The sequence below is a fragment of the Salvelinus alpinus genome, unplaced genomic scaffold (assembly GCF_045679555.1).
Source record: "Salvelinus alpinus unplaced genomic scaffold, SLU_Salpinus.1 scaffold_40, whole genome shotgun sequence".
Taxonomy (NCBI): domain Eukaryota; kingdom Metazoa; phylum Chordata; class Actinopteri; order Salmoniformes; family Salmonidae; genus Salvelinus; species Salvelinus alpinus.
Genome location: NW_027255981.1, coordinates 3,189,051 through 3,204,743, shown reverse-complemented (window position 1 = coordinate 3,204,743; position 15,693 = coordinate 3,189,051). Strand labels below are relative to the sequence as shown.

Genomic DNA, 15,693 nt, shown 5'->3' with positions numbered 1-15,693 from the left:
TATGGATCTGTATGCACTTCATACGCCTTCCACTAGATGTCAACAGGCAGTAGAAGGTTGAATGTGGTGTCCAGCTTGATGTGAGGCCGAATAAGAGCTTTTGGAGTGGCAGGTCCGGTCTTTTGTCAGTTTTCGACGGCGCGCGGGGGAACTCCACATTGTCTTCTGAAAAGCGTTTGGTATACACGGCGAAATGCTCCGGCTCTGATTTTATTGAATATATATGAGAAAAACATAATAAAATAGGATTTTTCAACCGAGTTTGACCAGTTTATTCGACGTTTATTGGGAATTTTTGAATTTTTCTTTCTTTGCGCCAAGAGATGATAGACACGTGCGCTCCACAATGCTAGCCAAAGTTGCTAATTCGACAGAAGAAATGGACATTCTAAAACCAAACAACGATTTATTCTGGACCTAGGACTCCTTGCACAACATTCTGATGGAAGATCAGCAAAAGTAAGAGAATATTTATGATGTTATTTCGTATTTTTGTGTAATATGTTGGCTCCAACACGGCGGAGAATAGGTGAGCGCTGTCTCACAATAATGCATGCTGTATGTTGTAGTAAAGTTATTTAAAAAAATCTAACACAGCGGTTGCATTAAGAACCAGTGTATCTTTCATTTGCCATACAACAAGTATTTTTATGTAAAGTTTATGATGAGTTCTTTGATTAGATTAGGTGACTGTCCAAAATATCTCCGGAGATTTTGGTGAATTGTTGCTACATATTCACAATGTATAACCATGATTTGCAGCTCTAAATATGCACATTTTCGAACAAAACATAAATGTATTGTATAACATGATGTTATAAGACTGTCATCTGATGAAGTTGTCCAAAGGTTAGTGATTAATTTTATCTCTATTGCTGTTTTTTTGTGAAAGCTATGTTGGCGGTGAATAAATAGCTTTGTGTGTTTGGCTATTGTGGTAATCTAATAGAAATATATATTGTGTTTTCGCTGTAAAACACTTAAAAAATCGGAAATATTGGCTGGATTCACAAGATGTTTGTCTTTCATTTGCTGTACACCATGTATTTTTCATAAATGTTTTATGATGAGTATTTCTGTATTTCACGTTGCTCTCTGTAATTATTCTGGCTGCTTTGGTGCTATTTGTGATGGTGGCTGCAATGTAAAACTACGATTTATACCTCAAATATGCACATTTTCGAACAAAACATAAATGTATTGTATAACATGATGTTATAAGACTGTCATCTGATGAAGTTGTTCAAGGTTAGTGATTAATTCTATCTCTATTTCTGGGTTTTGTGAAAGCTACCTATGCGGTGGAAACATGGTGAAAACATGCCGTTGTGTGTTTGGCTATTGTGGTTAGCTAATATAAATACATATTGTGTTTTCGCTGTAAAACATTTTAAAAATCGGAAATGATGGCTGGATTCACAAGATGTTTATCTTTCATTTGCTGTATTGGACTTGTGATTTCATGAAATTATATTATATGATATCCCTGTCGCGTTAGGCTAGGCTAGTCAGCTTTTTTGATGAGGATGCTTCCGGATCCGGGATGGGTATCACTGAAAGGTTAATCAGATATCTTTTATCATAGTATTTCTTGTCACATTGATCACAGCTACAAGGTTTCTCTCCTGTGTGTGTTCTCTGGTGTGAAGTCAGCTGGCTAGATGTAGTAAAACTCTTCCCACATTGATCACAGCTATAAGGCTTCTCTCCTGTGTGTGTTCTCTGGTGTGATATCAAGTGGATTGACTGAGTAAAACTTTTACCACATTGATTACAGCTATAAGGATTATTTCCTGTGTGTGTTCTCTGGTGAGTAGTCAGCTGGCTAGATGTAGTAAAACTCTTCTCACATTGAGCACAGCTATGAGGTTTCTCTCCTGTGTGTGTTCTCTGGTGTGATATCAAGTGGCTTGACTGAGTAAAATGCTTCCCACATTGATCACAGCTAAAACGTTTCTCTCCTGTGTGTCCCCGCTGGTGTACTATCAGGCTGCTTAGATGAGTAAAACTCCTCCCACATTGATCACAGCCACAAGGTTTCTCTCCTGTGTGTCTCAGCTGGTGTACTATCAGGTTGCATCGTTGAGTAAAACTCTTCCCACATTGATCACAGCCGTAAGATTTCTCTCCTGTGTGAATTCTTTGATGTATTTTAAGTTCTGATGAAGAGTTCAATCTTTTCCCACAGTCAGAGCAGCAGATAGATTTCTTCCTTGTGCGTCTCCGCTGGTGTTTCTTGAGGAGATCTGATGTGTCTTTGCCTCGTCAGCGTCATGATGTTGTTTAGGCTCCCCAGAGGATCCACTATTGTCCAATCTCTCTCCTGTGTGAACGACAAAGCCAGACAGATGGTTAAAGGCCCACAACAGCAGAAATCCACTGTTTATTTGAGGTAAAAGGTGATACCCAGAGTGTACCCATGAAGTTGTACAACAATTGACGTCTGTTAAATTTGACAATTAAGACAGTCAAGTTAGCAACAAGTCATTTTGTCTTCTTTTCACATAAGTAGTAACATCGATGATTGTAGGCTAGAAATAAGTTATTCAAGTTGTTGAAATCCTAAGCAGTGCGCCAGACAACTTTTGGTCTCCAATATAGGCCCTTTCTGTGTTTGCTAAAATTGGCGCACGATGGTGATGCACAAACAATTGGTTGTAGAAACTCCTTCCTGCTAATGAGGAAACCGCTAGTTATGGATGTAGTATATCTGCATGGGCCAAAAATGGTGAGCGAAGATTTTAGTTTTCACAATGTATTCTGAATATTACAGCGCACTATCAGCTCAAGATCGGGAGTGCTACACAAGGAAACTCACATTAAGTTCTGTGTCGCTATTTACTAATTCACCACTGTGGGGGAAAACTCAGGGGGTTCTCATTGGCTGACTGCAAAAATAGCCTCCCTTTTCAGGTTGCTTATGAGTGCATTTCACATCACATTGGATTATAATTGTACGGCTCGCTTGAATGTCCTGCTTAATATGTTTGTGTTTTTGTCGCAAATCAACTGCTTTACACTTAAAAAACACTTCAACCAGTAAAATGCTCTTTAACATCAGCCTGACAATGAGGGTTTAACAAATTGTCCAATAACTTCACCAAACAATAACATAGACCTACTGTAGGACCCATAACTTCACCTAACAATAACATAGACCCACTGTGGGACCCATAACTTCACCTAACAACACCATAGACCTACTGCAGTACCCATAACTTCACCCAACAATAACAGAACTACTGTAGGACCCATAACTTCACCTAACAACAACATAGACCTACTGTAGGACCCATAACTTCACCTAACAATAAACTCTGAAATGATTTAGGATTTCTGTGCCCATGAAAACTGTTTTCCCAGCGTAACATAAGGAGACACTAAATGTGACGTCGTTAGAGAGCATTTCAGAGATCTGAATACAAAAAACTGTCCCACAGCAAGATCCAGTATTTAAGTTGAAGTTCATCATATGACAAGCTTAACGTTATGACTACAACTACTGTTCCCTGAAGGAGGGAAACTAGGTACAACATACTATTACATCCACGCCTCGCTGGAAGCCCCACCTTCCACAGGTGATGAGTGTGAGGCTCGGATTTATTCCTTCAATTTAATACCTCTCTTCACCGACCCAGGAAGGGGCGGGGCCAATCAGGTGTTGTAGCTCGTTTCCCTCCTCTAGGAAACAGTAATTATGGTCAAAGTTACACTTCCTTTCAGTCGGTCAACTTCGGTACAACATACTATGGAGAAATAGATTCATTCCCCATGCCGACCCGAACGGATACTAAATGAAACGGCCCATGGCAGACCACCCAGACCTGACCCTACAAGATGCGTCAGTTTTGTCAATTCACTCCTGTCAATGTTGAGTAAGGACGCACACCTGATTATGCATATAGAAGTAGGATTAGTCTACCTGGCCTGCACACAAATGTAGGCCTATAAAATGTGCCCATTTGGGGGGATGTCTGATAATATTTCTGATTGTCTTAATGCTGCACCACTAATGAGTTGTGGAGCTTCTCAAAAAAAAGGATTCAGCTTCTCCAACAAATTTTTTCTTCGCCTCAAACAGCAAGTAAACAAAGTCTTATTAGAATCCATTACGAATGACAATAGTTGCTCAAAGTATTTGTAAAATATTTCCAGCTCTCGCCCTTTTCGAAAACCACTCAGCAAAATAATCTGAAAGACATTCATACCTAAACTGCACCTTTATTTGCCAAGGTAGAGTACATGATCAGAGAATATACACTGCTCAAAAAAATAAAGGGAACACTTAAACAACACAATGTAACTCCAAGTCAATCACACTTCTGTGAAATCAAACTGTCCACTTAGGAAGCAACACTGACAATAAATTTGGTTGAGACTTGGTTTGCTAAACAGCTGAGGGATGGGGGAAGGAGAAGTGTAACCACTCTCAAAATCATAGGGAAAGCTATTGTAGAAACCTTAACCCAACACCTAGCGACCTCGTCAAGAAGTTCAGACATCTTGGCGTAACAGTTATAAGGTGTTGGCTTGACAGTCGCTGGACACAGGTTTGAGTTCAGCTCAGGGCTACCCAATGAATTCACTACACTATGAATACAAGGACTGGCCATGCATGATGTCATAATGATAGTTTAACCAGGTTTCTCCGATATATAGTATATTCTAGAATTCATCCATGATATCATAATTAGAGGTCGACTGATTATGATTTTTCAACGCCGATAACGATTATTGGAGGATCAAGAAAGGCGATACCGATTAATCGGCCAATTAAAAAATAAAATAAAAATTGTTTTATTTATTTGTAATAATGACAATTACAACAATACTGAATGAACTTATATTTAAACTTAATATAATACATCAATAAAATCAATTTAGCCTCAAATAAATAATGAAACATGTTCAATTTGTTTTAAATAATGAAAAAACATTACATAACGTTAGCGATAGCAATAGGCACGTTAGCGTTAGCGAATAAACCAGCAAAAGATATTAATTTTCACTAACCTTCATAAACCTTCCTCAGATGACAGTCCTATAACATCAGGTTATACATACACTTATGTTTTGTTCGAAAATGTGCATATTTAGAGCTGAAATCAGTGGTTATCCATTATGCTAACGTAGCATCTTTTTCCCAGAATGTGCGGATATTTCTATTAGACTCTCACCTATTCTGACCAAATAGCTATCATAAACATTACAAAAAAATACATGTTGTATAGGAAATGATAGATACACTAGTTCTTAATGCAATCGCAGTGTTAGAATTCTAAAAATATCGTCATTACGACATAAGGCTTATGTTATAGCGAGAGAGTGGCCAAAACCTGGCCGCAAAACTACTAGTACACAGTTCGACAGATATATGAAATAGCATCACAAAATGGGTCCTACTTTTGGTGATCTTCCATCAGAATGTTGTACAAGGGGTCCTTTGTCCAGAACAGTCGTTGTTTGGATTTAGAACATCGTTTTTCCCTCTTGAATTAGCAAGTACACTGGCCAAGTGGCGCGAAGCTCTCCAACGTCAACAAACACAACACGCCTAACGTCCCGAAAAATTTTCAATAATCTAATAAAACTATATTGAAAAAACATACTTTACGATGATATTGTGACATGTATCAAATAAAATCAAAGCCGGAGATAGTAGTCGCCTATAACGACAGCTTTTCAGAAGGCAATTCCAGGTCCATCTTCGCGCTTTCCAGAAAACAGAAAATGGATGACTCGTCGTGCCAAGAGGATTTATTCCACCTCAGACCAAGATAAACACTTCATTTCTTCTCTCACTTCCTCTTGACATCTAGGGGAAGGTGTATGACGTGCAAGTATACTCATACGTATCATGCCCATTTATAGGCAGGCCATTGAACAGAGCATCGATTTCAGACTTTCCACTTCCTGGTCAGAAAGTGTGCTGCCAAATGAGTTCTGTTTTACTCACAGACAAAATTCAAACGGTTTTAGAAACTAGAGAGTGTTTTCTATCCAATAGTAATAATAATATGCATATTGTACGAGCAAGAATTGAGTACGAGGCCGTTTAAATTGGGCACGATTTTCGCCCAAAGTGAAAACCTGTTGAGGACAGAGGGCGCTGTTAACATGAGTCTTCACTATTCCCAGGTAAAACGTTTTAGGTTGTAGTTATTATAGGAATTATAGGACTATTTCCCTCTATACCATTTGTATTTCATTAACCTTTGACTATTGGATGTTCTTATAGGCACTTTAGTATTGGCAGTGTAACAGTATAGCTTCCGTCCCTCTCCTCGCTCCTCCCTGGGCTCGAACCAGGAACACAATGACAACAGCCACCCTCAAAGCAGCGTTACCCATGCAGAGCAAGGGGAACAACCACTACAAGTCTCAGAGCGAGTGACGTTTGAAACGCTATTAGCGCGCACCCCGCTAACTAGCTAGCCATTTCACATCGGTTACACCAGCCTCATCTCGGGAGTTGATAGGCTTGAAGTCATAAACAGCGCAATGCTTGACACACAACGAAGAGCTGCTGGCAAAACGCACGAAAGTGCTATTTGAATGAATGCTTACGAGCCTGCTGCTGCATACCACCGCTCAGTCAGATACTTGTATGCTCAGTCAGATTATATGCAACGCAGGACACGCTAGATAAACTAGTAATATCATCAACCATGTGTAGTTAACTAGTGATTATGATTGATTGATTGTTTTTTATAAGATAAGTTTAATGCTAGCTAGCAACTTACCTTGGCTTCTTACAGCATTCGCGTAACAGGCAGTCTCCTCGTGGAGTGCAATGAGAGGCAGGTGGTTATAGCGTTGGACTAGTTAACTGTAAGGTTGCAAGATTGGATCCCCCGAGCTGACAATGTGAAAATCTGTCATTCTGACACTGAACGAGGCAGTTAACCCACCATTCTAGAATTCATCCATGATGTCATAATGATAGTTTAGCCAGGTTTCTAGGCTATATAGTATATTCTAGAATTCATCCATGATGTCATAATGATAGTTTAACCAGGTTTCTAGGATATATAGTATATTCTAGAATTGCCAGTGAAGATTTCCTGTGGAGGCAAATTATTAGAGCTGTTGATAAGTCATTGTATAATATTCAGCCAATTTTTTTTCATGCCCTTACATTAAAGGCAAGACATACCTACATTCAATTACATTCATGAATTGGTTTGAAACCTTTGTTTTAAACCCTTCTCAAAGTTGGTGCCTTAACAGATTTGTAAAAAATGGTTTGTCATGAAACACTCTGTTTTATTTATTTAAATGTAACCTTTATTTAACTAGGCAAGTCAGTTAAGAACAAATTCTTATTTACAATGACTGCCTACCCTTGACGACGCTGGGCCAATTGTGCGCCGCCCTATGGGACTCCCAATCACGGCCGTTTGTGATACAGCCTGGATTTGAACCAGGGTGTCTGTAGTGACACCTCAAGCACTGAGATGCAGTGTCAGCTGCGCCACCTGGGAGCCCCAGAATCATGTTCCAGTGCTGTACCCAACTAAAATACATCTTGGTCAACCAAGAGTCATCTGCTCTTTCTACCAATCGCCCCATGTGTTTTTTAAAAATCTATATGTACTGAACTTGTCTGATGCTTTAAGCACACTGTTTGATTAAATAAATAAGACACACACATGACTAGAGGGAGCCAGTTATCAATATAACCTAACTAGAGGGAACCAGTCATGAACATAAGCTTTTTTAAATGTATTTTATTTTACTAGGCAAGTCAGTTAAGAACAAATTCTTATTTTCAATGACAGCCTAAGAACAGTGGGTTAATGAGTGTAAAGCCGTGACAAACACTTATTTGTCATAACTCATCGCTAAAATCATTTGTGCGAGAGGAGGGAGATGAGGTTGCACGTCCTGTTAAAACTAACAGCTCAAAAACCACACGCTCCCACAATTGCTCCCACAGTTGATTTCTTCAAACCAAGCTGCTTACCTATTGCAGATTCAGTCTTCCCAGCCTGGTGCAGGTCTACAATTTTGTTTCTGGTGTCCTTTGACAGCTCTTTGGTCTTGGCCATAGTGGAGATTGGAGTGTGACTGTTTGAGGTTGTGGACAGGTGTCTTTTATACTGATAACAAGTTCAAACAGGTGCCATTAATACAGGTAACGAGTGGAGGACAGAGGAGCCTCTTGAAGAAGAAGTTACAGGTCTGTGAGAGTCAGAAATCTTGCTTGTTTGTAGGTGACCAAATACTTGTTTTCCACCATAATTTGCAAATAAATAAATTAAAAATCCTACAATGTGATTTTCTGGATTTTTTTTTCTCATTTTGTCTGTCATAGTTGAAGTGTACCTTTGATGAAAAGGCCTCTCTCATCTTTTTAAGTGGGAGAACTTGCACAATTGGTGGCTGACTAAATAATTTTTTGCCCCACTGTATGTTCTTAACATTTTGGGGAAATTTAAGGTAAAATAAAAAATACAGCCCGAGCAGAGACCCAAGTCCCATGGGGACGTCCTCGAGGGCGTGGATGTTCTCCCCATCAAAGCCCAGCGTGATTTCACTCTCATGGGGAAATGGATTTCCACTGATGTGCAGTAAAGGAGTGAAGAGCGGTGAAATCTGTGTCAACAAAAGTAAGAAAAGATTAATACACATACAATAAACAAAGAACATAACAAATGTTCAGCTGTAGTTTTATATAAGCATGCACACCTATGTTTATGAAGAAACAGATGATTGGTGCATAGGCATACCTTGTCACGGAGATAAAGGGCACTCGGGTTCTCATTGAAGAGGTTGGGCAAGAGCAGAATCACTGCTGTGCTCTCGAGTCCTAGTAAAGTAAAGCAATGATCTTACTACACTTGCTAATTTTATTACAAAATACATTAGAGAAAGGGAAGGAATAAGAGCAAATACCTCTTCTGTATTGTCCTTCAGGGACTGTCAAAATAGCAGGATGATGTCCTCACCCCTGCCTCGCCTCTCTACCTCTGCTAGTCCTTGAATTATCTTTTTGTCTATATCCATTCCATGGACTTGATTCATTTCTGACAAGATCTGAAAAGATCATTTGCACACATTTGTATGCTAATAGATGTCAGTTTTTATTGACTGCTATGTAGGTTAAATGTACACTTCAAATGCAGCTGTCCTACAACATATCTGTACCTTCTTCTTGATCCCAATTGCATTGTGTCCATGTTCTGTCCTATACGAATTTGAACAGAAGAGAAAATGTGTCAAAGAATAGTCTTACAAGCATTTAAATATATATATATATTAAATAAATATTGAAAAATAAATGGCATCGACATACAATTGAATGCAAAATAGAAGAACATATTGGAGAAAGAACTAGCCAATACAGTACTAACATACAGTAACAGTACTGCCATACAGGCCTAATATCACATTTCAAGATATCTTTGTACACAAATTGTTCAATATTTTCTCAGGCTGACTTGAAAGATTTTACGCAACATTTTGCTGCGTGGCAATACTGTGTTTCGATTCTGAAGGGCATTTATACAAAAGAGGTAGTCTAGACACTGTATTATGACCATTATGCATTTGAATCCCATCTACAGCTACCATCTAAGATATTAATATCCCTCCACAAGGGGGCGTACATGCAACGTTTCCAAAATGGGATAGTATTGTACATGTAACGTTTCCAAAATGGGATAGTATTGTACCTGTAACGTTTCCAAAATGGGATAGTATTGTCCATGTAACGTTTCCAAAATGGGATAGTATTGTCCATGTAACGTTTCCAAAATGGGATAGTATTGTACATGTAACGTTTCCAAAATGGGATAGTATTGTACATGTAACGTTTCCAAAATGGGATAGTATTGTACATGTAACGTTTCCAAAATGGGATAGTATTGTACCTGTAACGTTTCCAAAATGGGATAGTATTGTCCATGTAACGTTTCCAAAATGGGATAGTATTGTCCATGTAACGTTTCCAAAATGGGATAGTATTGTCCATGTAACGTTTCCAAAATGGGATAGTATTGTCCATGTAACGTTTCCAAAATGGGATAGTATTGTACATGTAACGTTTCCAAAATGGGATAGTATTGTACATGTAACGTTTCCAAAATGGGATAGTATTGTACATGTAACGTTAAGCCCCCTTGTGAGTTAATAGTATTGCATGCTGTAGCAGGCAATTTAAAGAGGAAGACCTCCATTGACGATTCAGTTCGTTGTAACATCTCGTCTGGACAGGTCACCGTCCTTAGTTAGTTAGTTAGTTAACGAAACTAAAGTTAGCTAGTTCATTCTCACAAAAGTGACAACTGCTCTAGATAGGAAACGTACGTTAATGAGTGTAAAGCCGTGTCGGCTTTATGGAAACGATATACAATATATGGGAAAGAATATAGTTGAGGAAAATAATCCAAACCTAGTTGTGCCTAGTTAGGACATAACGTTATCTAGCTAGATAACGGTACTGTACTGTAGCTCATACAACGCCAACGGTCAAACCCGGCTTTCTAATATTTACGGTAATTTACTATTGTAACGTTGTGGAAGATATTCACAGAAAACCATCATTGTCTTCGTTATTCATTATTAGTATGTTATATTATTATAATAAATTATTTAGAGACATATTCAGAGCCAAACTTCAACCCAACTTAACCTTTTTAACTTGTTGTCGCATCCAAACATGTCACCATCGTTTTCAGTTGTAATTGCGAAGTTCCCGGAAGAAGTCCAGCAACAACGGAGGTTCCTCGATGAACCCACCTTCTAACAAGTTCTTTGAAGAACCTTTTGGGGCTGTTTTTCATTGACCAAGCACCCTACGGTTCTTACGGGATCTGAGAACAACTCCAGTTGAACCCTTCATTTTTAGAGTGTAGTCTGCTCTATTTACTCTCAGATTCAAAACATACTGATTAGCATCAACGATCAAGTTAGCTGCTGCTGCTCCAATACAGTATGAGGTGAGACGGTGAACTGACGTTGAACTGGGCAGTCAGCTGCTGCTGCTCCAATACAGTATGAGGTGAGACGTGAACAGACGTTGAACTGGGCAGTCAGCCATTCATTCTGTACTATGAGTCTGGTCTATCATTGTTACTGCACGTTGTGGTGGAAATTCTAACCAATAAGGAGAGACTTTGTCATTTCTTCAAACAATAAACCTTTATTTTATAAGAATTGCAATAATGTAGCTGGTCAGCCCTTCACTCTGAGGTGGAAGGCCGAGAGCTCGATGACACAAGGAGTTCAGGAGCCTTATATAGTCAAACTATCTTGTGCATATAGAAAACACGTGATCTTGGTATGTGTCCGTGTGTGGAGAATGAGACACAGACTAACGGTGAATTGGTCGTCTCGTTCTGTAGCAACAGTTAGTTATTCTAGTCTTCCAGTGAGGTGTCAAAACAACAGGAAATCACTCTCCACACAGTTCCTCTGAAGTAGATCAACGGTTCCCTGAATTGGGCCGAGCGCCTTTGGCCTGTCTGCTGAGAGGGTGTGTGGTTACAGACCCACACAAACACATAAACTTCTCAACCTTAAAGATCCTTCAACACATTAGAAGTCATATCAACTTAAAGAGGTTAACATAGATTTTCCCTCACAACATTGCACAGAGATAAATCAGACTCAGCCTGAACTGTGTGATGTAGTAGGGAGTTGTAGTTTCTCTAGAGATAAATCAGATCCAGCCTGAACTGTGTGATGTAGTAGGGATTTGTAGTTTCTCTAGAGATAAATCAGACCCAGCCTGAACTGTGTGATGTAGTAGGGAGTTGTAGTTTCTCTAGAGATAAATCAGACCCAGCCTGAACTGTGTGATGTAGTAGGGAGTTGTAGTTTCTCTAGAGATAAATCAGACCCAGCCTGAACTGTTTGATGTAGTAGGGAGTTGTAGTTTCTCTAGAGATAAATCAGATCCAGACTAGTAGGGAGTTGTACTTTCCAACAGGCCAATATTCTACTTAGTTTAGCGCATAAAACTTTTAATTAACTTCAATGACCATAATCCACTGCGCACTTACTTGTCTTGATTGTGATTCTTTTACACCTGTTAAGTTATAAATAAAGAGTAAAAACTCAGACGATAAGTAAAGCTCAAACCAAGTTTATTCACCCACTGAGTCACAGCTGCATAAGACCAAGACATATTCACACAAGCGCTGGTATTTAACCCTTTATAATGAGTCTCCTCCTTACTGGTATTTAACCCTTTATGCTGAGTTTCCTCCTAACTGGTATTTAACCCTTTATGCCGAGTCTCCTCCTTACTGGTATTTAACCCTTTATGCTGAGTCTCCTCCTAACTGGTATTTAACCCTTTATGCTGAGTCTCCTCCTAACTGGTATTTAACCCTTTATGTGAGTCTCCTCCTTACTGGTATTTAACCCTTTATGCTGAGTCTTCTCCTTACTGGTATTTAACCCTTTATGCTGAGTCTCCTCCTTAGTGGTATTTAACCCTTTATGCTGAGAGTCCTCCTTCCTGGTATTTAACCCTTTATGCCGAGTCTCCTCCTTACTGGTATTTAACCCTTTATGCTGAGTCTCCTCCTTACACCTCTGTTACTAGGCAGAACTTTAGTCACATGACTTCTTCCTCACTTCATCTGACCTCGGCCTAAATTCCTCCCTCCTCCCCACCTCACGGCTGTCCTGTTGACTTGTTCCAGACTGTGGCCCTTCTCCTCTCCACCTCACGGCTATCCTGTTGACTTGTACCAGACTGTGGCCCTTCTCCTCCCCACCTCACGGCTGGCCTGTTGACTTGTTCCAGACTGTGGCCCTTCCCCTCTTCACCTCACGGCTGTCCTGTTGACTTGTTCCAGACTGTGGCCCTTCTCCTCCCCACCTCACGGCTGTCCTGTTGACTTGTACCAGACTGTGGCCCTTCTCCTCCCCAGCTCACGGCTGTCCTGTTGACTTGTTCCAGACTGTGGCCCTTCCCCTCTTCACCTCACGGCTGTCCTGTTGACTTGTTCCAGACTGTGGCCCTTCTCCTCCCCACCTCACGGCTGTCCTGTTGACTTGTACCAGACTGTGGCTGACAGACATTTTCACAGAATGTAAACGTTCTACATTCCCTCTCTCTAACAGTGACATGAATAAGGATATTTTATATTTTCAAGTTCAGAAGTCAGAACCCATGACCTGCTATGTAAAACAGACAGAAGAATGCACAATGGTCAATGCTATCTGGGATCCTTGGGACAACCCTAACCTTAACCCCTAACCTTAACCTTTTTAAATGTCAACTTCAACGGGCTAGGGACGTCCCAATGATGTATCTCTACCTGGAAATACATGATCTAAGTGATTGATAGTTGGTATTCAGCAATCATAAAGCCTTATTTACTTTAATGAACTACTAAAATAGTGATTTTGTCAGACAGCATAGACAGCAGCTCTACACTTTATTGACTGACTGATCCATTCATTCTTCCATCCCTCTTCAGCCTTCCTCTCCTCTGAAGACCCAGTGAGGGTGGAGCTCAGTCAGAGAGCTGTTGAGGGACTGGTTAGGAAGAACATTTCTACAGCCAGAGAGGTGAGAGGTCACACATAGTTTAGATGGTAAATATGTATGTCCCCTTAGCGGTTCATCACGTCAGCAAAAGGTAATATGTTCCATCATCCATGTTTATTTACATTAGTGCAAATTGTCCACTGATATTGGTGTAATTTCTCCCCCTTTTGGCTGTATGAAAGTTAATTTCCCCTCAGGCACATTCATTTGTTCTTTGATATTAGATGTAGATGCTCCATATCCATTACTTTGAGTGTTTTATATAATATGATTAAATGTGTTTCTTTCTGTGTTGCAGGGGCAGTCAAGAAATGGAACGGCAAGGCCACAGAACATGACATAAGCAGAGCTGTGGGAGACCACCTCAAGCCCCTGGTAGAGCCGGGGGTGGTGTTTACCACTCCTTCAGCAGGCTGGAAAAGTGGGATTGATCTGTTTTTCATACTAAGATGGACCAAGAGTCTGTTGATTGGTCGGTCATTGGGTTAATTTGTTTTACAATATGTTGAAATCAAATGAAGCTTTATTTATACAGCACATTTTAGACATGGATGCAACACAATGGCTTCACATTAAAAAACTATGAAAATAAACAGAATATTTATTAGTATATTTAGTACACAACAAACATAAGAGGATAAAAAACAGAAAGACTAATGAGCATTCTAAGGAAATTCCATTGATTCAAATATTAATTGGACGCAATATCTAACCCAAAATAAAAGCAGTTTTTTTAGGAGGGGCACTGAAAGTTGACTAGTAACAACAACTGGGACATAAAAGACACCCACCATGAGACACACTAAATCTGCCCAAGAAGAGGAAACTAAAGAAGAACCCACAACAAACTTAAAGACAGGAAGCACACCAAAAAAGTGGAGCAACTCAAGGTGTTGACTCTCCACATCTATCAAGACAACTGGAGCACTGGGCCAGACACTCTTAAATAGAACCTGGACCAGCTCAGGTGAAACACCTTCCCACTAACGAGATGGACAAGCCAGCACAGGTGTTACACATACTGACTAACGGGGTGACACCAATCGATGTGCCAAAGACACATTTCAGTTGAACAACTGACTAGAAAACAACTTCGATTTCACATAATCAACTACAATGCTTCACCTTCTACAATATAAACATGGTGTCTACTGGCTGTCAACAATTAAAACAAGAAAAAAAACATGTATTTCTAAATAATAATATACAAGGGTATAATTTTTTTCTCCTTTTTCTTTCTATAGAATCCTAAAACTCACTAGCTTCTAGAACTCTCGTCCACTTGGAACGAGCGCAAACAAAACTCAAATCAAATTGTATTAGTCACATTCGCTGAATACATGTGTAGACCTAACAGTGAAATGCTTACTTACGAGCCCAACCGACAGTGCAGTTTAAAAAAAAATACAGACAAGAATAAGAGATAAAACTCATCTCCAAACGGAAAAACGTGTTAAAATAAATTGTGATCCATGGTAACACACTGGTTAAACGCACAACACAAATATTTTGACTGCCCATCCTTGAAACAATCAGCTACCAAGTTGTCGTTACCACATGCTCTAGTACATTTGGGTTGGCACATCTGAGAATGAATCCTGATATTCTAAAAGCAGGGCAACAATGTCAATATAATTGTACCCAAAAATAGTCAGTTGGTTACAATATGATTACTAAATGTTACATGAAATGTAAATATTAAATATTTGGTTGCATAGTCTTATTTTCAAAGTATTTTCAATTACATTTTGCTAGGTGGGATAGCCCAATGTTAAAACACAGTTTGTACACAGTTTAATCAATAACCAATATGCAGAAACAGTTTGTGATATATTAAAACATAAACATAAAATTGGCAGTATACACAAACATCTGCCACAATAATCACATTACTTGTATTTTTTAAAACAAGCACCTTATAAACTGCACGAGCACCAGAAATGCTGTTGTTTTCACAAGCAGCAATACATTTACATTTAAGTCATTTAGCAGACGCTCTTATCCAGAGCGACTTACAAATTGGTGCATTCACCTTATGATATCCAGTGGAACAACCACTTTACAATAGTGCATCTAACTCTTTTAAGGGGGGGGGGGGTTAGAAGGATTACTTTATCCTATCCTAGGTATTCCTTAAAGAGGTGGGGTTTCAGGTGTCTCCGGAAGGTGGTGATTGACTCCGC

The 15,693-nt window shown here is 39.5% G+C and overlaps 1 protein-coding gene across 2 annotated transcripts in view; it reads left to right on the top strand.

Annotated features, from left to right (window-relative positions):
* The window catches only part of LOC139567003 (zinc finger protein 436-like), a 109,783-nt gene extending 94,301 nt beyond the window's left edge, over window positions 1–15,482 (top strand). Inside the window, exons 2-3 of one of the 2 annotated variants that reach the window (XM_071388420.1) lie at window positions 13,440–13,531; window positions 13,809–15,477. In XM_071388420.1, coding sequence (XP_071244521.1) covers window positions 13,440–13,531; window positions 13,809–13,853 — 137 coding nt within the window. In that variant the 3' untranslated portion in view covers window positions 13,854–15,477. Of the gene's footprint in view, window positions 1–13,439; window positions 13,532–13,808 lie in introns of both variants that reach the window. The other variant, XM_071388419.1, reaches the window with a different exon arrangement.
* Window positions 15,483–15,693: the final 211 nt, after the last annotated feature.